The sequence below is a fragment of the Oreochromis niloticus genome, linkage group LG22 (genome assembly GCF_001858045.2).
Source record: "Oreochromis niloticus isolate F11D_XX linkage group LG22, O_niloticus_UMD_NMBU, whole genome shotgun sequence".
Classification (NCBI taxonomy): Eukaryota; Metazoa; Chordata; class Actinopteri; order Cichliformes; family Cichlidae; genus Oreochromis; species Oreochromis niloticus.
In genome coordinates this window covers 12,676,764-12,702,491 of record NC_031985.2, presented here as the reverse complement: position 1 = coordinate 12,702,491, position 25,728 = coordinate 12,676,764, and the positions used below count along the sequence as shown (strand labels likewise).

The following is a 25,728-nucleotide window of genomic DNA, read 5'->3' as shown; positions in this document are numbered from 1 at the left end:
TCATTTCTTTCCTATTCTTACTTGTATTTGCCTTCATAACTGAATTTCCTCTATCTACCTGTGTATTCAGTCTGTAACTCCCAGGTTTATGACTGAGGCAGATGTAAAATTATATGAATGATTTCTGGGGACATCTACAGTACGGAGTAAGTAACTTGCATGAGGTGTGTCACTGTGTCTTTGACTGGCTCTGGCTGTTACAATACCTGAGCAAAACAGGTCAAACCACGGAAAATTACGACAGCTAAAATGCAAATAGAATACGTGTTACTTACAAACCTGACGTACATAGTTTAGAAAAAAAGTTTCACGGATGTGACGTTACTGCCTACAGATGGTATTTCCTGATGGATTTCCCTCAGTGGAGGAGGAGAGGAGGGACTAAGAGCTTTGTCAAGTTAGACTCAATGAAACAGTGGAAATCCCACAAATTATCCTGTCTGCTTTATATGGTTCAAAATTCTAGCATACTGTTAAAGTATAATATTAAAAATATATATTAACAATCACGACAGGTAGAATTTTTACCACTCTTCATTACAATGTTGCTTCAACTCATTGAGGTTTGCAGGCATTCATTTCTGCACAACTCTCTTAAGATCTGATCACAGCATTTTGCTCATTGCAACACCTTCTTTCTTTTCTTTTTCAGTTATTCCGCTGCAGATTTGCTGCTGTGTGTAGGACAGATGGCCTTATGTAGAATACTTTTGTTCATGGTTGACAGGCTGCAAAACAAGGCCAAATCTTCCACCACCATGCTTAATAGTTGGTATGAGGATGTTCCAGAGGTCTTGTGCTTTGTTTAGGTGCAACGTAGCAAACTGAAGCTATGTTTTTAGAGAGGTGAGGCATCTTTTAATCTGGTTTGTCTTTTTCTAAAATATACCATTTTAGCAGACGAAGAACAAAGGAAACTAAAAACTAAAAGTTTCTCTTTGAACACTAGTGATATTTGAAACTTAATTTGAAGGTGCTAATCATATTGTTAACATGCACTAGCTATGCCCTACAATCTATGTGGTGGATCAAATGTTCAATAAAAGATAGTAAGATGTGATATGGATTAGAAGCAGAAAATTGTTGAAAATTAAAATGCTATTCAAGGTACAATACAGAAAAAATGTTACTTTGTGTAAATAAACAAACAAACAAAAACTGCTAAAACTTTCACTAGCAAGTGTAGCATTTTACCAGTGCGTCTTTAAATGCATTTTTGTTATCACCTGCTGTTTAAGTTCTGAGATAGCTTTTCAGTTAGCACCACTTTCTCAAAAGAACCAACAACTCTACACTGTTGAAAAACTGTCACTTCTTCCTGTCTCTAATTCCCCGCACCTGTGCCTTTTGTGCCTTCCTTAAATAGGTCTCAGCTACTCAATATTATACACATCAAAACTGGCAATAATACAGGTCTTTTGGCCAACACTGGTTAAAAGAATGTGTTCTTAATGACTACCTGATTAAATAAAGTTAAAACTCACTCACTGCACCATCATGTGGTATAAGCATTATGTGAACGTGCAGTCTGACCCTAGTTCAGCCTCAGTTGGTTAACACAATAGGCAGACCTTCTGGACTCAGCAGTTTTTTGAGAAGTAATTTCGAAAAGTTTTAAACTGAGTGTTTTTACGTATATTACTCGTGTAAGTTTCTGTAACACGAGTTTCATGAATTTTAGCTTGTTTCTGAGCTTGAGGGGTTTTTTTTGTTTTTTTTTTAAAGAATGAGTCCCAATGTCTGTAACACATAATACCAATAAGAAGAAGAAGAGGAGGAAGAAGACTTGAAGAAGCTTTTGGTTTGAAAGAATATCCCGGAAGTTGCTATGTCTCGCGCCTGTTAGCTTTCCCTTAAGTATGACAGAGGGCGGCGTAAGAGCAGATTTCAGACCGGTTTATCGCCGACGCTGAGGAGGACGCCGAGGTAGCGAGCCTCTTGTATTTGTTTGAAAAAGTTGAAATCGGGATTGTCACGTTAAATAGGCGTGACAGTAAACTCAGCAGCCGAGCAGGTAAATATTCATGTCAATCTTGGGTTGCCAGTTAGCTGTTAGTTGTCGCTGGCTAAAGCTAACTAACGTCGTTAGCTTACACACAGCTGCTAACGCTACCGTAGAAATTTCACCAACTTCGTGTCTTAAAAAAAAAGCTTAACACCGATAATAATTCTGCTCTTATTTCAGTTACAACGCCAAAGTCCGGAGTTAGGACATTTCATTCAACTTTAATCTGCCAGTTTATGTAGGGTCAGGTGTAGTGGGGAGACAAGAAGAAGACTTCTAACCGACGGGACACCGAAGCGGCCCGGTTCGACTTCACCGAACGAAGCCGGGCAGAAGGTATCACGAACGGCGGAGCTTGGCTGATGCGTGCGGGGCCAGCGGAACCACACTGAACGTTTTAATCTACGAGGATTATTGATCATAAAGTGCCGGTTAATCCGGGCAGACACCCCCATGAATGGAAATCGGAACAACAGGTGGGATCCCGGACTAACTAACCACTGTGCCTAAATGTGCTAATGTGGTGTTCAGGTGCTGCCGAGTTATTTTGAGCCCGCATGTGGTACTTCTCATACATTTAACATTAGAGGTTTATGAATTAGGAGGGTTCCTTTAATCAATTTGGTGTCATACTTTTTTTTTTTTTTTTTTTTTTAAGTGTTCATGTTATCATACAAAAAAAAGTCAGTGATGTCAGTTCCCAGAGATTACCGGTCAGTTGAGCGCCTTGCACATGGGAGACATTTGACCTCGTGGTTTTCTACCAGTTTTTCTTAGACTGCATTTGAACCCCAAACATGGGCAACAGCAACTCCTTAGTTAAGCCCAAAAAATGTTGTATTAACAAACCCTTGAAGGCAAACTTAGACCCTTAGTATTTGTGTGTTTGCCCCCAAACCAGTCTCACGGGTTTCTTTTGTTAACTGTGTAGGGTTGTCAAAAGCAGGTGGTGATGCCATCAGGTGTGCTTGAAGACTAGGAGGGAGGGGGGGTATATCCCATCCATCCACCCACCCACACAAACTGCTGCCATAGTTACTCAGCCTACTGAATAATGTTTAGTTAACTGCTGTCTTTGTTAATTATGAATCAGATAGGCATGGAGGGACATAAATCAATTTACTTTTTGCCAGGGGTAGCAGTTTCTGTGTTAATGATTGTGTTGGGAAAAGTCCAGTGGTGGACTGGGAGGGAGGGGGTTTGACTGGTTCATTGAAGCTGACCCATACTTTCTCCATCCCCTTTACCTGTTTCAGATTTGGGCCTTTTTCAAGCCTGAAAAAAAGTTTTAACAATATTAATGCTCATTGCCTTTATAACAGCAAAGCTTGAACTACACACCAGCATTCCGTGTGTGTGTCTGTCTGATGTTTTCAGATCTACCGGCACTACTTTTTTCTCTTTTGCCAGGGCACCATTGTAAATTAACTGCTGTGAAAAAGTATTTGTTCCCTTTCTGATTTCAATTTTTTTTTTCATCATGTTTTCATGTTTGGGTGTTTCAAATCATCAAAGAAATTCTGATATTAGATAAAAGAGAACCTGAGTAAAGATAAATTGCAGTTTTTTAAATTATTTAATTTATTAAAGGAAAACCATCCAAGCCTACCTGTGTGGAAAAAGTAATTGTCCTCAACACAGAGTAACAAGCTGTGCCACTCTTGGCAGTGAGAACTGCAATCATGTATTTTCCATAGATGGCAATGACTCTTTCAAAATTTGACTCATTCTTCTTTACGGAGTTGTTTTAACTTACGATTGAAGGGCTTCTAAGAATAAACGCCTGTTTTTTAAGTTCATGCCAATGCATCTCGATCAGATTTAAGCACGAACTTTGACTTTAAGGCCACTCCAAAACCTTCATGTTTGGGGTGTTTTTGTTGTTGAGTCATTCAGAGTTGGATTTGCTGGTGTATTTTGCACATTCTCCTTCAGGATTTTCTTAGAGCAGAATTAATGGATTCAGAATCCAATTATGGCAAGTCATCCAAGTCCTGAAGCAGCAATGGTAGTAAAGGGTGGTAAATGTGAGACCAGCTCAGCAGTGGTTCTTTTCTTGGAACTCTCCCATGGATGGCATTTTTGCCCAGTCTTTTGTTGGTGGTGGTTGTTGTCGTTGTTCTGGGATCTGTGACTTCCTGGGTGAGTCGTTGATGTGCTCTTAGAACAGATGGAGAAAACCTGGAACCATTGTGAACCTATTTGCAGTTAATGGAGTGGTTCACTTGAGTCCCAAAGACTGATAAATGTCAGTGACTTTATCACAACACCTTAAGCTGTAAACGGCACAACCCCAGCTCAGCTTCAGTTTATAGTTTTTGTATTTATTTTATTTTGTAATGCAGTACACAGAGTGAAGTGAAGTTACTGTGGTTCTGTCATATCCTGTTTAGGCTTCATTCTGGAAGGTTTGTTTTTGTTTGTTTGTTTGTTTGTTTGTTTGTTTTTTTTAATAAGTTAAACACAGGAAGTATCTCTTTAATTCCTTCAGTAATCAATGCTCTGTAATACAATGCAAATGTTATTATACCCAGGATCTTCGCTTTGACTTTGCTTAACCAAACATAAGCAGTCAAGATAAATGATCACACCAAGGTGAATATCAACTGCATGACTGACTGCATGCATGCACGTCTTTATAGGTTGCGTATCGCAAATCCTTCAGTCTGCATAGGGATTTGGCTATGCAAACAGAAGCGTGGCAACATGAAATTCACTTTAGTCTGAAAAAGTGCTACTATATTGGTCTAATTGAAGTGTATTATTTATTTATTTATATTGTATTGAATTTCTGTTTAAAAGTTCACAATACTGTTAAGTCCTATTCTTTCATCTGCTTCTCTCATTTCTATAAAGAAAAGACTCCATTGCACTCCCTCAGAAGTGGTCTTAATGGTGATGCTACTTTTCATTGAATTGATTGGCCAGTAGGTGGTAATTTGTCACGCACTGATCTCTAATCTTTAACATAATCTGCTCTGATGCAGGGTTATATTTGCACAGTTGGTTACCATGGCAGTGTATTTGTAACAATAAAAACTGAGGCTTAAACCTGAAGTTATCCTGCAGAAATCCTGCTTTCAGTTTTTGGCTCATGGGAGCTGTGATGTTGAACGTGATGGTAATAAGATGTTTGAACAATTCATACCTATTTATTAACTTGAGAATGAGATGTATTAAAAAGATTTCATCTTCAGATTTTATTTTTTCTGCACGTGAGGATTGGCTCAGCTTTGCCTATTAAATTCTACTTGATGATCATACTTTGCCTGCTTAATTAAACGGATTATATTCACACCACGACTATTGAAAAACTGTCCTATAAAGTTGAGGAGATTAAGCCAGCACTTGCTTTATTATTCCAGGATGCACTTTAAAACTCTTAGCTTCCAGTGTTGGTGCTGTGGCGGCTGTACAGTATCTCATCAGTGGAGTTCTTTTAAAATGTGTGGGTTAACTGCAGCCATGTGTGGGTGGCTGCTGGTTGTGTGGTGCATTTGTACATTGAAGCAGCCTGATAAGTGGTTATTAATCTCTCCATTGTTGCTCAGGCTAAAGTGAACCTTTGTCTTTTTGGGACATTACTGTTGCAGTAGCTGCTGTCTGTCCTCTGGAAGTGCCAGTAATGGACATTTCAGTTCAACACTTGAAATCAACTCCAGATCTCTTATATTTGTCTTAATTTTTCCTAAGAATGCAAGGGAACAAAATATAAACCTACTTGTCAGTCAATTGTCTAATTACTTTCAAGTTTCTGAAAATGAGGGACTGTATAAAATAACTAATTCCTAAAGATGCTTTTATTAAACTCCTTGAATTAAAGCTGTACATTAATGACATGTTGTTAGTTTATATCATTACAGTGCACTTTAAAATCAAAGGGACAACAATTACAAGGATTGTGACATTGTCTAAATACTCATGGAGCTAAATGTCGGCATTTCTGTTTTAATGAGCGTGTGTTTTAACTTAACATCGCTTTAACCATGTAAAGCGATAGAAGAGTCTCTATTTTTTGACTTTAGCTGAACTAGAATTTCAGTTGATTAAACCAGACTGGGGGAAAAAAGATCTTAAAATGTAATTGTTATTTTCTTTAGTAAAAGACGACAAACCTCTTTGATAGATGCTGGAAATTATTTAAAAGCAGGAAAAACCTGGGTCATTTACTCACACTGATGAAGACTAAAAGAAATTGCATTCAATTTTTTTTTTTTTTTTTTTTTTTTAAACAGCATATATTTAAATTCACCACCCCCCCTTATTTTTTTGTTTGTAATTTTTCACATCTAGTTTTAAGTGTAATAATCCTTGTCCTTGTGTTGAATAGACTTATACCAAACTAGTGTTTTTATAAAAGCTTAAATGGAATACATGATTTTGACATTTTTGATCTTTTATTTTGCTATACTGAGGCTTTAAAATGGATCTAATTTTTTATTTTAATAATGGGCACCCTGTTACCTGCCTGAGCTATCATATCTCTCAGGAAGAACCTTTTTTTTTTTTTTTTTTTTTTTTTTTGCATTGCAGCTCGGGGATAAATAAGGTAAATCCATGTTGGCCTGCTTTTCCCTCCTCCTGTCAGCACGGCTGTAGTTACCATGGAGAATTATGGCAGCATGGGTGCCATCACCATGGGAATGGCACAAGGGAATAAAACAACCTGGGGGGAACCATCATGCAGAAAGTGTATTGTTTTAGTCAATAATGTCTCCTTATGACACATTCAGACCCAGATGAGAGTTCAGAACCTGAAACAGTTTAACTTTTTCAACCCCCAGTTTCTCAGTTGCACTGATTTCATAGCCATAGTCATCACTTCATCATTGTTGTAGAATTTCTTTTCTCTGATTCACACTTTCATTTCAGCAGCAACCAAGGGCTCAAAGTCTCGGTGCCTTTACAGCTTCAGCTGTGTATGTATGTATGTGCAAACGTTGTCATGCGGATCCTCTGAGTCACATTCGTGGAAATTGTGTGGTTGTGTGATGTCATTTTCTTTTTTTTTTCAATGTGTATTTTCCAGTTTGGCATTTATGAAAATTGATGTCAAATAAGCCTGGTGTGTCACTCGCCTACTTCTGTCTGGCAAAGGCCATGTCAGTCAGAAGAAATCTGTGACCGCCAAGCCGGTCTTTATTTTAAAATGTCACCCAACTCTGTAACCTTTCCTACGGACATTATCAGATTGATGTGGGAATCCCAGTGTTCGTCTGTCTTTCAGTTTTGTCGGTTTAAAATGAGGCAATGCTTAACATCCCTGACCATCAGAATCTGCTTACACTGTCTGCACTTTTCCTCCTTATTAACCACTTCCTTCCTTCAGTTTGCCTTTCTCTCTGTAAGGGTGCTCTACACTCGGTGGTACTGTGGTGCAGTGGTTGGCACTGTTGCCTCATAGCAAGAGGGAAGGTTGTTTTGAGCCTCCTGGTAGGTGGGGGCCCTTCCTCCCCCTCGGAGTACTCCAGCATCCTCCCACAGTCTAAAGACATGCACATTTGGGTAATCGGTGATTCCACACTAGCCGTAGGTGTGAATGCAACATAGATTATGTGCTTTCGTACAAAGAATAAGTGCTGTATGAATTTACTGTACACTGAAGACATTTGTGTATAAGAGCAAAAATTGAGAAGTGAGATTAGATTTATAGTAAATACTGGTGAGTAAAAGCTAAAACTCTGCTCTGTTGTTTAACACATCCATAAAACTGTTTCCATTCCTTTGAGCTTTTTCTGCTGAAAATATAATTATCAAAATAAACAAATATAGATAAATGTAGACTAAAGTATTCCTGCAGCTTGGGAGTGACTTTGGGGTTACTGCAAAGGAAGGGTGTGTCTTTTTTGGACAGACACCACTGTCAAATTGAAAATAGCATCTTGATGGTTTTACCTCACTTGTGTTGTAATGATTCATTGTATTAACTGCCCAAGGTCGTGGCCTCTTGGCTACTTTAATTTTGGAATAAAACAATAATTATAATTTTATTGTCACTGCTTTAGGAGCCGTTGGAGCCCAAGCGCTGTTCACATTGCCACGGCGACCGGGCTATGGCACCCTTGGAAAATCCATCAAGCTTCTGGCCAACTGTTTTCAGGTGGAAATCCCCAAGATTGACGTCTACCTGTATGAGGTGGACATTAAGCCTGATAAATGTCCGCGGCGGGTCAACAGGTATGGGAAAGTCCCCAGACTTATTTGCTAATTTGGCTCATATTTAACATTCCTGTCTGTGTAGATTTTTACAGAAGAACTAACAGGACAGTATTTACTTTTCCTTTGCATTTTACACCTACACTTTTATGCATCCATTAGTAGTGACGCTGCAGTGTGATCATTTCCAGGGAGGTAGTGGACTCCATGGTGCAGCATTTTAAGGTGACCATCTTTGGTGACCGGCTGCCAGTTTATGATGGGAAGAAGAGCCTCTACACTGTGAGCCCACTTCCTGTCGCCACTGGTGGGGTAAGAAACTAGATCCTCTGTGTGGTGTTGGTTTGTTTAGGTCGCACCTGTCAGCAGGTTCTTATCTATGATATTGATTTCTAATGCCCGAGAGTTGAACTTGTTAGTACACATTTGTATGTTTAAAAACTCACCTGCTCAGGTGGTTTTTGTTTTTGGTAACCAGAGTTTTAGTTCAGTTTTCACGTTTATTGATGTGAGTTTGAGTCTTTTATTTATTAATTTATTAATTAATGTAGGCATTATCAGGAGCAAAATGTAACAAATTGGAATTGCAGAAATTGGAATGCAAAGAAATTGTACTCCCCAGCTTCAAAGTAGGCAGTGTACACAAATGTGACCACTTTGATGAAAGGGTTTAATTTTGGCTAGTTTTAAATACGCAAGTTTAGGTTTAAGTAACTACAGCAACCTTTTACCCTGGACATGGGGTCATATCAAAGTATAACGCTGTTTAACAGAGTTTAGAAATAAATTCCCCTCTTCATTTCTAATTAGAAATAAATTCACCTCCACTCAAGTCTTAGTCCCTCCCACCAAAGAGATGTGCAGAGAAAGCACGGAAAAGGAGTCAAATTGAAACTTGCTTGCATAAAGCGATGTCAGTTAAATATGACGCTTGACTCAGATGTTATCTGATTGGTTTTAGCCTGCTATTGGATTTAATGTTGTCAGATAAGCACATCATGTTCACTTTTATGCTTAGGCCCACTTTTGATGAAATTCATAAAGTGCTCCAATGTGACATGAGTGTACAGATAAAGTTTTTATTCACACACACAAATTAAGGGCAAAAAATTTGATCATCACAAATAAGTCATATTTTGTAGAGTCCTAGAAGTCTTTTTTGTCTTTTAATCGAGAAATGAGAACTCCACACTTGATACCACTGGTTAAGTAAAACCCCTGTAACCTTTTTTACAGGTTGATCTGGATGTCACCCTGCCAGGTGAAGGTGGGAAGGACCGACCTTTTAAAGTCACAATTAAATTTGTGTCATTAGTCAGCTGGCACATGCTACATGAAGTCTTGACAGGACGTGGAGCACCAGGGCCACTGGACCTGGATAAACCTCTGAGCACTAACCCTGTTCATGCTGTGGATGTTGTCCTTCGGCATCTGCCCTCCATGAAGTGAGTTTCTTGTCTTGCACATGTGCGAAGGTTTGTTTTGCTGATGAACACCTTTCTAAACTGAACAACTGGAAATAACATGAAATATTTGTTCGAATTACTTATTTAATGTTATTTCAAAATAACTGGCATTGATGTCTACTGTTTAGCAAGTGTCTTCAATTGGAGACTTTCTGGAGACTTCCTGGATATTAAGTTGAAGCCTTTGTCTGAAATCCAGCAGATTATCTCTAAGCTATTCTGCAGTTTACATATATAATGTTATAGCATCATGAATTGCTCATCTATCATGCTGTCCTCACCATCTTTGGTTAATTTCACCAAAGCACTTGAGCAAATGAAGTGCTAAATTACATTCTGAATACAATAAGAAGAAGAAGAAGTACACTTACCAAGCTCTTATGAAAACAAGTAGATTTACCTGCAACCTCACCGCTGAAACTGTTGTGAAGCTCAGCTGTGTACTGATATCCTAACAACGTACTTGCATTTTTTTCCCCATTTTCCTTGCTGATTGGCTCTGTTCATTTGCCATCTTATTGCATAATTTCATCATAGATTTCATTCATGTGTCCTATTTCTGTCAGAATGTCATTGCTTCTTGTTTGCCATTAGTCTGTTGCACCTTACGTTTAAGTGATTAAAAACTGTAAAGGTTAAATGATGGAATCTGAATTAAACATGTGAGCAGTGTCTTTGTTAGTTAATTCTCAAGTCAGGAAATATGATCCAAAGATGCCCGCATCCTGGAGATATACATCTCTCTTAATTTATTATGCAGCATTTCAACCACAACGTAGTCGCACATTTCATGTATTGCATTTCATCTACAATACCTCAGGTGGAGATATTTTTAGGTTAGTAGATGACCCCACTGGGATTTGAATTCAGAATGCAGAGATGGATTAAAAGCATCTTTTTATGTAATCTACCTTGGGATGTGTCATTTGGTGAAGCCATTAACCAAAATAGCTTTCAGTAACATGAACACAAACCCTCTGAGCCTCCTGTGGTTTGAGACATGAAACTCATGGCTTGTTTTGCTGTACCCAGTGAACTCCACAGAGAATGTTGCTTCCTGTCACAGTAAGTGTAATTTCTGTTCCCTGCTTACCTCTGCGTGTCCTCTACATCGTCACCAGGTACACCCCTGTTGGAAGATCCTTCTTCTCCTCCCCAAAGGACTATGACCATCCACTAGGTGGAGGAAGAGAAGTTTGGTTCGGCTTCCATCAGTCAGTACGGCCAGCCATGTGGAAGATGATGCTAAATATTGATGGTAAGGATGTTGAAAGCAGGAACATTTTAAAGGAATGCATGTAGTGAATACGCATTTACTTTCTTGCCAAGATTAGGATGACATGATCGTTACTGTTTGTGCACTAAACCTAACTACTGCTAGTTAATCTGTACAAAAGTAACGGTCTTAAAACTTTTACAAGTTTTACAATTTTTCTCTTTCTGAGTTTTTTCAGCTGTCTGCTTCTCACACAGACTTGGAGACAGATTAGCAGGTTGGCTGCCAACCACCAGTTATTCAAAGAAAATATGATTCCTGACCAGTTGTGAGTGGGCACTAAAGGGTGCAAGCAGTCACTAGATGAAACTGGTTGCTTTATGATTACTTTGGTCACCAGCAGATGCGGTTCCCCATAGTTTGCGTGGAGGATGCAATTTATGGACCAACGCGTTTGGAAGTTTAACTGCAGTGGAGTAGTGGAACCTCAAAATGTGACTGAAGCTAAGAATGTTTGCCTTCAGAGTAAAAGTATCTTATTTCAAAAGGTATGTCTGTTGCTTTGATGGCAAACATTCTCAGTTTCCGGTTTCTGTCACACTTTCACCTCTGTCAGTGCGCCCCAGGGCAGCTGTGGCTACAATGTAGCTTGCCATCACCAGTGTGTGAATGGGTGGATGACTGAATGTAGTGTAAAGCGCTTTGGGGTCCTTAAGGACTAAGTAAAGCGCTATACATATACAGGCCATTTACCATTTACTTTCTGGAATTTATCACAGTGCAGTTAGTAGGTGAGTGTTGGCAAGCAAATTGGTGTCTTCATGCATTCGGTGGGCAACCACAGCAATCTGCTAGCAACCAAAGCAATCACAAGGATGTTTCTGCTGCCGTACTCTCTCTGCAAATGATTTCAGAGACTGCCAGCAACCACTCGCCAGTGAGGGAATGAATTCTCCCTTTCCCTTAACCACCTAGCCATAACCAGTCAGTGATCCCTGCCATGTTGCAAGGGCACACGGACTGGTCTCTAGACCTGTTTGACTTGTAATCAGGTTTCAAATTCCTGTAAAATTTCAGTTTGATTTTAATTCTTCTAGTTATAACGTGTTAATTGGTAAGCTTTGGATGTTTTGTTAGATTTCATTACATTTGGACAGGTCTTCTGAGTGTTTGCGCGTTAACTTGTGTATTATAATTCTTTTCTTGGCACGATAGTAAAAACACAAAACCGTAACTTTTAATGTCATTATTAAATTTTGGGAAAAGCAGAAATTTCAGTATTTGTTACTGTTTTGTCACAACAAAATCCAGAATTTGCTACAGATCTTGGTGTCCAGTTGTTTAATGACTTTGAATCAAATTCAGATTTTCTTTTTTTTTTTTTTTTCTTTTCTTAATCAAAGCCTCTAAACCAACTCTGCATGTCTTGGCTGTCTGCATAAAGCTTCACCATTCTTATATTGATCTGATTTGTTGTTGTGGCACTGGTCAGAGTTGCAACAATTAGATTTTCCCAAAAGTAACTTTTGGTTATGTGACTGAAAATGAATCTTTCTGGCCTAACATTTTGACTGTTCTACCTCATCTTGTGTTATTTCAGTGTCAGCCACAGCTTTCTACAAAGCCCAGCCAGTCATTCAGTTCATGTGTGAGGTTCTGGACATTCACAACATTGACGAGCAGCCACGCCCCCTCACAGACTCCCACAGGGTCAAGTTCACCAAAGAGATCAAAGGTACGTCACAGAGAAATGACAGCCTCTGCTTGTTTTTTATCACAGTAATAACATTTTGTTTATTGTAGGAAGCTCCTGTAGCTTTCAATGCTGCAGATAATTTAAGATCAGATCGTCTATGTAATTGATGTATCAGTTGTTCCACCATTTGGGGGGGAGCTTACTGCTTATCATTTACCATCTTCACAGGTCTTAAAGTGGAAGTGACACACTGTGGAACCATGCGTAGGAAGTACAGAGTCTGCAATGTAACACGGCGCCCTGCCAGCCTCCAGACGTACGTTTCCATATTGCTCCCCCAGTAGATGTTAACTCGCACTCAAAGCTGTTGCTGGCTTACAATAACACATTCTTGTTACTTTCAAATCCTCAGATTTCCATTGCAGCTTGAGAACGGTCAAACAGTTGAGCGCACAGTGGCTCAGTACTTCAGAGAGAAGTACAATCTGCAGCTGAAATATCCCCACCTGCCTTGTCTGCAGGTGGGACAGGAACAGAAACACACCTACTTGCCTCTAGAGGTAAGAACTGATGTTGATGGTAGGAGTTTGCCCTAAAACCCTAAAAGAACAGTCTCTGGATTTTAAATCATTAGAGGTTACTTGCTACTGGGATTGGGAACAATGTCCATTTCTCGCTCACAAAAGACAGTCGACACACGTTGATTCCTGAGGTCTAAATGAATTTTGTGACATGAATTGTTGGGACTGCTGGGTTTAGACCTGGCAGGGCCCTTCTATGGAGTTTCCATGAAATTGACATCTAAGAATGTTAGGTTAATGCTGCCTATGTTGGATGAGGACACCCTATGAACACAGATTCTTAATCTTTATTTAAACAGGAAGTGAAACTTAAGGTTTTAGAAAATGAGCTTCTTTTTTTTCACATCTAGGGTCATAGGGTCGACTGTTTGTTCATTAAGCTCACAATGATGGTGATGCATTCATAACAAGAAACGCACTACGTTAGTGAATTATTTTTTTATTTTTTTTTTAATTTTTAAAAAACACTGACCCATTATTTTTAACATTCAGAGCAGTGTCACTACCAGTGAAACACTGCCATGTCTTCACACCTATTGTCACCTGGCCTACTTGTTTTGATTAATTGAACCTGGGCTCAGTTTGCATGTTACTACTCAATAGGTAGGTTATAATAAAAAAAGAAAAAAAGACCTACCTTATCTTGGGTAGCCCACCTTCATGTTTAAAGTTTCAAGCCTTTAGTATTATAATACCAGAATCCTTAAATAAGTTTGATCTATGACACTATGTGGCTCCAGCCACAGCTTCACCAAGCTCCACGGTTTCCTATGAGAAGGATGGATAGTGTTAAGCAGCATTGGGCCTTCTCTTTTGTGTAAACTAGCCTGGTTTAAGAAAGGTTTCTTGATGATGATAAAGATCATAAAGGAGCAGAACACATGTTCTTTTGAGTAGTTATTTGGCTTGTTAAATACATGAAAATTTAAAATATAGCTTTACAAGTTGATTAAAATTTCACGGAAAAAATATAAATGTGAGATATGTAACTTCACTGCAGTCGGTCTGCTGTAGTTTCCATTTTGTCAGTGACTGGTTTGAGTTTAATACCTTCCTGAGAAGAAATGGAGCTGATTAACCGCTTCCACACTTTTGTTTTTACTTTCAGGTGTGCAACATTGTAGCAGGACAGCGCTGTATTAAAAAGCTAACGGACAACCAAACATCAACCATGATCAAAGCCACAGCCCGCTCTGCACCAGACAGACAAGAGGAGATTAGCAGGCTGGTGAGTATCCTGTAGGTCAAAAGTAATGCAGCATGGGAGTTTTTGTTTTTTGGCATCTTTGAATAAATATACTCTTCTCCTCTTCTTAGGTGCGGAGTGCAAACTATGATGCGGACCCATTTGTCCAGGAATTTCAGTTCCGTGTGCGGGATGAGATGGCTCAGGTGACGGGTCGCGTCCTGCCAGCCCCCATGCTGCAGTATGGTGGCAGGGTGAGCTCTGAACCCTTTATGGTACCTTCCCCTTTAAATCACGCTTCATACGCATGTGTGTGTCCTTCTACGTGTGTGTGTGTTTGAGACAACAGGATATCCTCCACTTAGCTACAGGAAGAGGTTTTTGGGTTTTGTTTTTTTTTTTTTCAGTTTTATTTATACAGCGTCAAATCATAACAGTCGCCTCAAGGTGCTTTATATTACTAAAAAACTCCAACAATTAAATGAGCCCCTATGAGGAAGTGCTTTAGTGACAGTGGGATGGAAAAACTCCTCTTTAACAAGAGCAAACCTTCAGCAGAACCAGGCTCAGGGAGGGGCGGCCATCTGATTCGACCGGTTTGGGGTGAGGGGAGGAAGACGGGACAAAAGACATCCTGTGGACGAGAGCCAGAGATTAATAAAAACCAATGATTAGATGCAGAGAGGTGTATTAACACATCGTGAGTTGGGAAAAGGGTGACTGAAAAAGAAATACTCAGTGCATCATGGGAATCCCCCAGCAGCCTACACCTATTGCAGCATAACTAAGGGAGGATTCGGGGTCACTTGATCCAGCCCTAACTATATGCTTTAACAAAAAAGAAAGTTTTAAGTCTAATCTTAAAAGTAGAGGGGTTGTCTGTCTCCCGGATCCAAACTGGAAGCTGGTTTCATAGAAGAGGGGCTGAAATCTGAAGGGGAGAAACAAAACTACACAACCAAAACAGTTTGGTCTTCTGGCGTGTTTGCAGCAAACTAGAAGCACAGTTTTCCTTCAGCGCAGTTGCAGAAAGTCAGTGTAATGAGGCGAATTTGCACCAGGAAATATTAGCAGAGATGAGGTGCGCATTTTTCAGCCAAAAAAAGTACTTGTCGTTCCTTTGAGAAAACCAAGTCGCACCCTGGGATCTTCCTGATTCCACTGACAATCACAAATGGGGTACAGACTTTGTGGCACCTGTTAGCCTCTGCTCCACCTGCTTTCTTTTTGCTGCACTTGGGATGAGCTGTTTGAACCCTATCCACATGGAGTCCAACACAGAAGCAGCAAAACCAGAAATGAAGCACAATTGCCCCCTTTAGCACATCTTTGTGCTACTTGCAAGTTAAATAAACCCAGATTGAGGATGAAGAAAGGAGCTGACTGACAGAAAGCGTTCCCCAACATGTCATTCAGCCATGAAATTTCATATATGTGAAGTTGTTAGTGATTGTTTTTTGCAAATTGTGTGCCAATTGTGTATATTTTTTCATGTTAAAAAGATTTATTCTTATGATTAAAAATGCGCAAAGGTCAGTGTGCTGCATAGTCAGAATTATTACATGAAAAACATTTATAAAGCAGGTGAATTTCACTTCAGAACGGCTGTGCCGTATCACATCATCCACAATAATACAACTATAAATGTTTACGTGATGTTAAAAAAAGTTATCATCCATCCTTAACAAAGCACAATACTGTGCAAAAATATCCACGAAATCTGTGCCTCTTGAAGGTGGAAATGATGTATTTTCACCAAAGTTGTGTGAAGAGGAGGAGATGCTAGCTGGAGATGTGCAACACAAAAGTAAACTAATTTAATTAAACCAATCATCAGTGGCCCACTAGCTAGTTTTCCTGTGGTGAAAAACCTGGGAGGAGAAATCATCTTTCTTTAATTTGCTTCCACTGTTTGACTACAATCTCATTCAGCTAACATTTTCTCATCTTTCTGAATATGTTTGTGATTTCTGTTTAATTACACCTTAACTCATGAATGCTGTTTTGGAAGATCATCTACACAGACAATGTTGATTTATTTTTAGTGGCTCTGTTTTGCATGTAGTCATAAAATTTCTTTTTTTCCCTTTGCATATGCATGACGAAAGCGAGAACAAAAGCAGCACAAATGTTACTAAATAATGAGCCAATCAGTCACTCAGCCGACTAAGAAAACCAGCTGAGCTCCCACTAGCTGCTTACGTCTTATGAATCCATGCATTGTCATTTTCCATGTACTATATTTGTTTGTGCGACTGCCAGCCCCAGCAGATCAACCCTACGCTGTCGTTGCAGAACCGCACGGTGGCCACACCCAGTCACGGGGTTTGGGACATGAGAGGGAAGCAGTTTCACACTGGAGTGGAGATCAAGATGTGGGCCATCGCCTGCTTTGCCACCCAGAGGCAGTGCAGAGAAGAGATCCTCAAGTGAGCTTGGTTTAGTTATTTATTTCCAAAGTGGTTAAACTGATAAACAGCACTTAGTGGATATACATATGTTAGACTTGCTTTATAAGTGTGTTAATTTAGTAACAATTTGTTGTAGTTTCAAAAAGTAAACTGAAACAAAGTTTCATTGGTTATTTATTTAAGGGATTTGATTTGTTTTATGGAGGTATAAGTTAAGTACAGATTGTGTTAATCTTCAGAACCATACTGCTCATTAAACTTTAATTTCTTTTTTTTCCCCCCCTTCTTCTTTCAGGAGCTTCACTGACCAGCTGCGGAAAATCTCAAAGGATGCTGGGATGCCTATCCAAGGCCAGCCATGTTTCTGTAAATATGCCCAGGGAGCTGACAGCGTGGAGCCCATGTTCAGACACCTGAAGAACACCTACGCTGGACTACAGCTCATCATCGTGATCCTACCTGGCAAAACACCAGTCTATGGTACAAAGATCTTTTAATTTCTAAACAAAGTGTTGTTTAACAATAATATCTTTTTAAAAAAAAGAGAGAGAAAGAGATTTTGAAGTTAAACTATCAAAACAGAAAATGGCTTTATATGTGTGACGTATGATTATCAAGCATGCCTGCATAGAGCAAAAGAATGACTAATATCTCTAATTACCCACAGCTGAGGTGAAGCGGGTGGGTGACACCCTCCTCGGCATGGCCACCCAATGCGTGCAGGTGAAGAACGTAGTAAAAACGTCCCCTCAGACCCTCTCTAACCTCTGCCTCAAGATCAATGTCAAACTGGGAGGCATCAACAACATTCTGGTTCCACATCAGCGGTAAGCTCACAAGACTTCAACCTAAAATTAACAGACTTTCATGGGGTTTTTAAAAACACATTCTCACTGAAGTGCTTATATGAAATTATGAAATAAAAAAAAAAATAAAAAAGCTGTGCCAAATAAATGATTTATATTGTTTATTTGTTCCAAAGTTTAAAACCATGAAACAGTTGGTGCTTTTTCTCCTGTTTTTCTCCTTGAGGTTTGTTTGCCAAAATTCGTGTGGTCTGTCATTTCATGACACATTGGTTGGTAGATAATTTTTTTTCTTTTTCTTTCCTCTCTCTTCCAGACCCTCTGTGTTTCAGCAACCTATCATCTTCCTTGGGGCTGATGTCACTCATCCTCCTGCAGGAGATGGAAAGAAGCCATCTATTGCAGCGGTGAGTCGTCTCGTCAGGAAACATCTTTTTCTCGTTCCTGTTTCTTTCGTTTAAGAAACACTTCTAAATTGCGACATATTCCCTCCTTAGCTGAACTGGAGAAAATTATTCATGTATTGGTGTCATCGTGCTTGGATTACTGTAATGCCCTGATTACCGGCTTGGATAGACCTTTTATACCTACAGGCTACACAAAAGGCTGCAGCCAGGATATTAACACATTCTATTAAGCAAGGTCACATTATTCCTATTTTGTATTCTTAAAAGATCTACCAAGAGTCAACGTTATTTTAACATTCCTGGACTTTGGGGACCTTTTTACAAAGCAAATAATCTTTTTTGGATAACCAGGTTTTTGTTAAGACTTGTTATTAATTGTTAAATGGAGTCTGTATTGCAATGACAGCACTTAATTTTCTTTCTTTCTTTTTTTTTTTTCTTTCTTTTTTTGTTATATAGTGGTTTGAGTGCTTGTTCTCGGGCTCATGTTTACAGTGATGAGTCACAAAACAGCCCTAAATGTATCGGATGCCCATGATTAGAAATGTTGTTGGAGACTATTTGCACCTTTGACACTTTAGTTAATTGGCTAGGTTCAAGTATTACATTTGAATTTTTAACAGAAAATGATGGTGTGGTTTGGGGGTTTTTTAGCAATTGTCTACACTCCCTCCTATAGGTGGTAGGCAGTATGGATGCCCACCCCTGCAGGTACTGTGCTACAGTGCGGGTCCAGAGGCCTAGACAGGAGGTCATCCAGGATTTGGCCTCTATGGTGCGAGAGCTCTTGATCCAGTTCTACAAGTCGACCCGCTACAAGCCAACAAGGATCATTTTCTACAGGGATGGAGTGTCAGAGGGCCAGTTCAGACAGGTATTTTTAAAAAAAATATTGTTCAAGGCTTATTGTTAATTCTCCAATGGGTGGAAACTATTTCAGGCACACTATAAACACCAATTTCACTTCTACACAAAGTTGTTTATTATTTGGTAAATAACACCAAAGAAATGCTGTTTATTTGTTATACAATGAACATGTGACTAAAAGTAGTAACAGGTAATGTCACATCAGATACGAAGAATAAATTTTTCCCCACTCAGATTGTAATAAGATTTTCCAAAATCTACTTTTTGAATGTGTGCTGTATTATTTTGTGTTGAGGTGCTGTACTATGAGCTGCTGGCCATCAGGGAGGCATGCATCAGTCTTGAGAAGGAATACCAGCCCGGGATAACTTACATCGTCGTGCAGAAACGCCATCACACGCGCCTGTTCTGCGCAGATCGCACTGAGCGGGTGAGAAATAAACTACCACTTCCCATTCCTCCAAGGAGTTAATTAGTTGAATATATTAGAAACTAACTGTTTTTGTATATTGTGGTTAAAAGCTGGAAACAATGGCCAGTAATGGTTAATGGAAAGCTGGATGGAAAAACCACCTGTAACTTTAAGTTAAAGGTACAGTGTGTAACCAGCTGATGTTTAGCCAAATCACTGTAAGGTGTCTGGAGACAGGAGGGTTGCATGTTTAATCTTCTGGCAATAAGTAATTGTGATAATACTGGGAATAAATAGGAATGTTTACGCACGATTTTGGTTATTAGAGCCGTGACTTCGGTTCAGGAGATCAGGCTTGAGGTGAGGAGGATGAGGTGGAGGTGTGAGTGAGGAGGAGTGCATAATGAGAGAGAGAGAGAGAGGGAGGAGGAGGAGGATGATGATGATGATGAAATTATACATGTACAAATTGGTCATATGTCGTTTTGAAAGAGATTTGGGATCTTTAAAAGATAACATTAAAAGATTTAATTACACACCAGTCAATGCATATTTGAGTAAGACTTTCTTTTGTAATAAATAACCTGAAATTACTTTCAACTTGTATATTGTTACATTGTTTCTTCTTATAAGGTGGGACGAAGTGGAAACATTCCTGCCGGCACCACAGTGGACACAGACATCACCCACCCATACGAGTTTGACTTTTACCTCTGCAGTCACGCTGGAATCCAGGTAAGATTTCAAGGACTGACACAAACTTTCAGGTGACTTTGTTTCAGCTTCACTTTAAGGCAATCTTAGAGCACATCTCTCATTTGTAAAACATTTCTATTATTTAGCTTGTGACGTGTTGATCAATCATTACTTGTTAAGTAACAGAATTAATTTTCCTTTCTGCCACCTGTCAGTTAAACCTGGTATACCCCTCTTTCACTCATGTTCATGTTTGAAGCATTTCTCTAATAACTGACACCTCAGCAGCTGTTGGAGAAGGGAACCCTGTTACTGTCAAACACACAGGCCTGACAGCTCCACTAATTTTAGCCGCTCATTGTTTGCTGCCTCTCGCTGGAGCTGCTTTCTCTCCTGGGTGCGATTAACTCTGCTTTCGTCCCTCCAGGGTACCAGTCGTCCTTCTCACTACCATGTACTGTGGGATGACAACTGTTTCACCGCTGATGATTTCCAGCTCCTCACCTACCAGTTGTGCCACACCTACGTCCGCTGCACACGCTCTGTGTCCATCCCAGCACCTGCCTACTATGCTCACCTTGTAGCCTTCCGCGCTCGCTACCACCTGGTCGACAAAGAGCACGACAGGTGGGGCTCAAATATTTTAATGCTTGTATTTGTCTTTTTTTCATGAAACCCCAGAGTACTTGAACTTCTAATGACTAATATTGCCTGTACCCTTCGAAAACAACTCTCACTTTCATATAATCACCTTTAGCATTGATGATAGCACACCTTAATAGTTTCAGTCAATCCAAATTGGCATTAATGTTTTGCTGTTATCTCTGTAGTAGTTTTCTTTGCTTGATGTAGGCGAATAATATGACTTTTAATACAACTACAGGATCTGTCTTCCAATATGGTGGTTAAATCGCATCAGTGAGGGTTAATTAATCACTTGCCCTGAAATCCAGATGGTGACCATCTAAATTTTGGAACCATAGTTTTTCTGGGGGCTAACCATTTCAGGTATCTCTGTATATCTTTATCTTCCTTGCACTTTTTTTTTAATAACTTTTTTTTGTCACAGTGCGGAGGGCAGCCATGTCTCAGGGCAGAGTAACGGCAGGGACCCCCAGGCTCTGGCCAAGGCTGTTCAGATCCACCACGACACACTGAGGACCATGTACTTCGCCTAAACACCCCCTCCACTTCACTCCACCTCCCAGTTACTCAGCCAGTCTTAGTGCCCGACTTCCTCCTGATCCAGAGCGACTCTGTGCTGGCGCAGCTTTGCTGAAGCCAGACAACGACGGTGGCCATGTAGGGACGTCGTAGAGGAGTCCAGCCACGTTATGTAATCTAAAACCAGCCAATAGTTTGTCTGCTCTGGACCTCCATCTCATTCTCCTCGTGAGCCATGTCCTCGCCTTCCGCATTTTACAGACACTCAGTTTTATTTTTATGGGATTATTTTGGGTTTTAAAGAATGGTGGAGCAGCCAGTAATCAAAAACATATATTTTTGGTGCATTGGTGGTAGAATCAGAGGACCTGACCTGCTTTGTAACCTCATGTTGAGCCTAATATTTATGTTTGTTCTTTGGCTTTCTAGAGCCTGTCTGTGTTGTTTCTCTGAGCAAATGTGTGATCGACGTGGCAGCATGTTAGCTTTGGCACCTTTTTTGTTTTTTGTAAATGGGCGGGCTGCCTTAGTGGTTACTCTTCTGTCTCCCTTTAAGCCAGTTCTGTGTGGTTCCTCACAGTCTGTCAGCCAGACAGTAAGCAGCATAACTTTGCACTCTACCAACACAGACACTGAATGAAATCTTCATTTTTCTAAGCAAAGCCACGTACAGCCATTTTGAGGCATTGTCGTTTGTCGCCTTATTGTGAGGCGAGGTGCATAAACAGAACTATAAGATTCAAAGTCATGGCCATGAAATGGACTTTGTTCTTGTTTGTCTGACTATTTATGATTTTTCTTTTTCCTTAACTTAAATTAAGAATAATTTACAGCAATAGTGTGTAGATGACCACAAACCTTTGGACTTTTCCCAGTTTTTACTTTTAAAGAGAGGGAAAAAAAACTGACCGATTCAGTTGTGAAGAACTCCTTCAGTGCAATAATGTGTTAAAATGGAGAGAGCAGGTGTGTTTTCATGAGTATTTGTGTTGTTCTTAATGAGATCTGGGAAGTGACAATGAAGTAGGAATCAGGAATGTGCAGTATTTGACATTCTGGTGACCGTGTAGGACTGATGTCTCACACGCGAGGCTCGGTCGTGGTGAGGTCTGATTGTGTTTGAGGGGGATTGTTTTGTTAAAGTGCCTGATTTGTTTAGAAATTGAACAGCTGGTAGGATGGAAGGTGTTTTTGAAATGGTTTGGGTGCCTCAAAACGGACAATTTGTTAACAACACACACAGCACACTGGATTGTAGATGATCCTACCGCCAGCCATGTGTGGTGATTTGTAATGTTTGCTGCAGGTTTTTTGTTTGGGTTTTTTTGTTTTGTTAAGTCACAGATCTGAATATGAAAAATGTTTGAGGTCCTACCGACTCGTCATGTTAACCAGAAAAAAATTGTTTTCATGATTTTTACAGCTTATCATTTTTTTTAATTTTTTTTTTCGGCACATAGATGATTTGAACAGTAATTGTACTTGACCGGCTCTCATTGGTCATAATTTTTTCTAAATGGTGCTTTTGGTCTCCTGGTTCCAGACCTCCAAATGCATTTAATTTGGTTTATTTGCGAAAGAAAACCTCTACATCAGCTAAAAACATCAAAAATACACTCACCGTTCACCAACCTGGTTTACGCGATGATGAAATGATCAAACTCAAGGCAGCAGCTTTGATTCTTATTTTTCCGTTTTGATAATGTATTTAACAATCTCAAACGAGATTATGAATTTTGTGTTTGAGAAGGATTCGCTGTCCCAGCCTGTGAAATTCAGCTTCTTATTGCTGGTTTGTCTCATTTGTTTTCACAAACAAATTTGGATTAGTGCAGCTACAAAGGCCATATTTTCAGTCATTTGCATGTTTAAAAAAAGAAAAGAAAAAAGTATCAGAAGTCGGTAAATTCTGAGGGCAATGCATCAAATTTCTTTTGTTGGACCAAGAGTCTAAAATCTCAATATGTATGGTTCATTATCATGTACGATGAAGAACGGTAACGCGTTTTCCTTGAAATATGAAATTAAATAAAAATGCACAACGCATCAGCTGCTATTGGCCCTGCTGACTGATCTCAGCAGCTATAATCACTGATGCAGGGCCAGTATTTATCTGGTGCATCTCGTCTATTTTGAGCTAGCCAAACATGAAAAATTTATGGAAAGAGCTTTGTTTATTTAGAAGAAGAAGAATTAATGACAACAAAAAACAGTATCTGACAAGTTGATATAAATTGGTTCCGAATAATCGACTAATCGTTGCAGTTTGAGTGCCAAGACGACACTTTTCTCAAAAGCAGAGTTATCTTTACGACAAGTTTTTTTTTTTTTTTTTTTTTTTTTCTTCTTCTTCTTCTTCTTCTTCTTCTTCTTCCCTGGGGGGTTTTCCCCCTCTATTTGGACTTGCAGGTGGTGATGTTGACATCTTTATTCGTTTATTTTCTACCTTTAGTCCGTCATTGACGTCTCTGCACTGCTGCTATTGTTGGACACCCAGCCCCACGTGGGCTGTTGCTAATCTCAAACCTGCAGTTTACTTTAACACAAATGAAGCCTTCAGGTTTCATCCCTTGGACCAAACCGATGTGCCTGGTCAGAGTGAGTGCTGACGCTCTCCTTGCCACGTGTCACCAGAATCAGCTGCTATAAGAAGAGGTTTATTTAATATTTCAGCAGATAGACATAAATGCTGTTTATTTATACACAAAAAGCGAAAAGGATATTTTACTGCACTTAACAGAAGTTCACGGGGGAGAGAAGTGCTCGTGTAGGTTTCTTTAAATGTTTGGCCGAGGCTGTTTCTTAATGTCAGACATTACCAGCATTTGTTTTGTTTGTTTGTTTTTTGGGTTTGTTTGTTTTTTACTTGAACAATGGCAAAAGTAATGGCGGGCATATTTAACGTTGTTTGCTGGTGCTCTGCTCGTCTCTGTAAGTTGACCTTTAGACAGCCTTATTACAGGAACCCCCTTCTCCACTAGTGATGCCACGGGACTTTGTCTTACGGTGACAAGACATCAGATGCCCCTTTTTTTTTTTTTTTTTTTTTTTTTTTTTTTTTTTGTTTGTTTGTTTGTTTGTTTGTTTGTTTGTTTGTTTGTTTTTTTCCCCCCTTTTAAAGAAAAAAAACATTTATATTTAAACTTAATAATGAAATGCATGTATTGCTTATTTTTCTAACAAAGTCCTATTTGAAGCAGAAGCCTAATAACGTAGAGGTCTGCGATAACTTTCCAAATTTAGGTTTACGTATGTGATCGAGGTTTGTGTTGTCATAGAGCGATCGGATGAATCCTCAGCCCTCCTCACACTGTTTGTGTTATCATCTCAAAAGCTCATCTGAGAAGCTTTAGGACATTGTTTGACTTTTATTCATATTCATATACTAAACTTTTTTCTTTTGCATATTAATGAGAGGAGGTTTTAATTTGAGGGGGTTTTTCCTGTCCGTTACAGACTGTGCCTTTTTCTGATGGTGCTGGAAAAAAAAGTTCAAAAAGTGCGCTGAGCCCAGAGTCTACAATAATAAGTATATATTAATACCTGAAAATACTGTAATGTGTGTGTGTGTGGATACCTCTGACATGTATGCCAAGAACACAAAAATATGCAGAATTTATCCATTTTGAGCTGTCAGGACCAAAAGGCCTGCGGGGATTGGTTTATTGGACGGGCACTCAAGCACAACGTAAAACCAAACATTTTTCAGTAATATAAATCATAACTTGGGCGGGGAGCACTCACGACTCGTAGGTAACGAATATCTCAGTGTAGACATGATGTAGCATATTTATTTATTTCTGTGAGGCGTACTGCATGTTATCCTGGGTTGGCGTTTTGAGTTTTGTGTGTTCGTTCTTAAATGGACAGCAATAATGAAGCAGCTGTAAAATTTCTGTGCAATCGGTTTGGCCGGCCTTCCTTTTTCTCCGTGTTTGCGTGTCACTGTCTGAAAACTTCATTTTGTTTTCAAATGTGAAATTCAGACGTTTACAGACTTGGACAAAGAGCTTTCGTTTCTCCACGAGTGCCCGTCTCCCATGTTAAGGGATTCCCCACAAAATAAATGAATCTTTAGACGCCTCTGAAGGTTGGCTGCATATCATTCTTGAAGAAAAAAAATTATGTTTGAGTTTGAGAATCTGTTATTGTTGTTGGGTTTGTTTTTTGCCTGATTTATGATATTATAGAAGTACAACTGTATGTTCAAGAACTTTTAAAGTTTGTCTTAACACTCACCTGATCCTGGTCCTAAGTTGAGCCTTTTTATTTGTCATATTTAATTTTTGGAATAAATACTCTGTATAAAAGTCGTGTCGTCGTGATTGGAAGAAAGTGTCACATCCAGTCTTTGTTTCCAAACATCACACTGAGGCTTATTGCAAAATCTGAGAAGCATGAGTCTGAGGAGAGCTACTTCCATCCATCTCAGCTCTATGCTGAGGCTGATTCTCCAATAATGGCTTTACTTCCACCACCTGACTGCTCGACTAAAAACTGAAGGGAGCGCTCGGTCCTCAGTGAAACGCGATCAAAGTACAGGTGCATCCAAATATGCATGGACTTGCCCTTTCTTTGTAATTCAAAGTGTTGCTCTTTGGAGAAACATTACAAATACTATATTATTAATGTGATATCCAAAAACCCTGCTATATGCTG

General features: G+C 39.5%; 1 protein-coding gene across 3 annotated transcripts; it reads left to right on the top strand.

Moving 5' to 3' along the window:
- The first annotated feature begins 1,803 nt into the window (after positions 1-1,803).
- Positions 1,804-25,379, top strand: ago3b (argonaute RISC catalytic component 3b). 3 transcript variants are annotated; one of them, XM_005452805.4, is made up of 20 exons: positions 1,804-2,014; positions 2,239-2,481; positions 8,011-8,182; positions 8,353-8,473; positions 9,398-9,606; positions 10,749-10,885; positions 12,444-12,578; positions 12,768-12,855; positions 12,952-13,099; positions 14,229-14,348; positions 14,438-14,581; positions 16,602-16,735; positions 17,013-17,197; positions 17,385-17,544; positions 17,840-17,930; positions 18,610-18,804; positions 19,093-19,227; positions 19,843-19,944; positions 20,333-20,532; positions 20,975-25,379. In XM_005452805.4, exons 2-20 carry the CDS (start codon positions 2,463-2,465, stop codon positions 21,081-21,083), a joined length of 2,604 nt encoding a protein of 867 aa, XP_005452862.1. In that variant the 5' UTR covers positions 1,804-2,014; positions 2,239-2,462; the 3' UTR covers positions 21,084-25,379. The 3 variants fall into 3 exon arrangements, with proteins under 3 accessions (XP_005452862.1, XP_003447246.1, XP_005452861.1); XM_003447198.5 differs by having other exon boundaries at positions 2,186-2,481; positions 14,438-14,560; XM_005452804.4 differs by having other exon boundaries at positions 2,186-2,481.
- Positions 25,380-25,728: the final 349 nt, after the last annotated feature.

Excerpts from the sequence above, each read along its gene's own strand:
- ago3b (XM_005452805.4), top strand. Across the intron at positions 8,474-9,397 it reads TTCCTGTCGCCACTGGTGGG|GTTGATCTGGATGTCACCCT; the intron begins GTAAGAAACTAG and ends CCTTTTTTACAG. Across the intron at positions 9,607-10,748 it reads CGGCATCTGCCCTCCATGAA|GTACACCCCTGTTGGAAGAT; the intron begins GTGAGTTTCTTG and ends CATCGTCACCAG.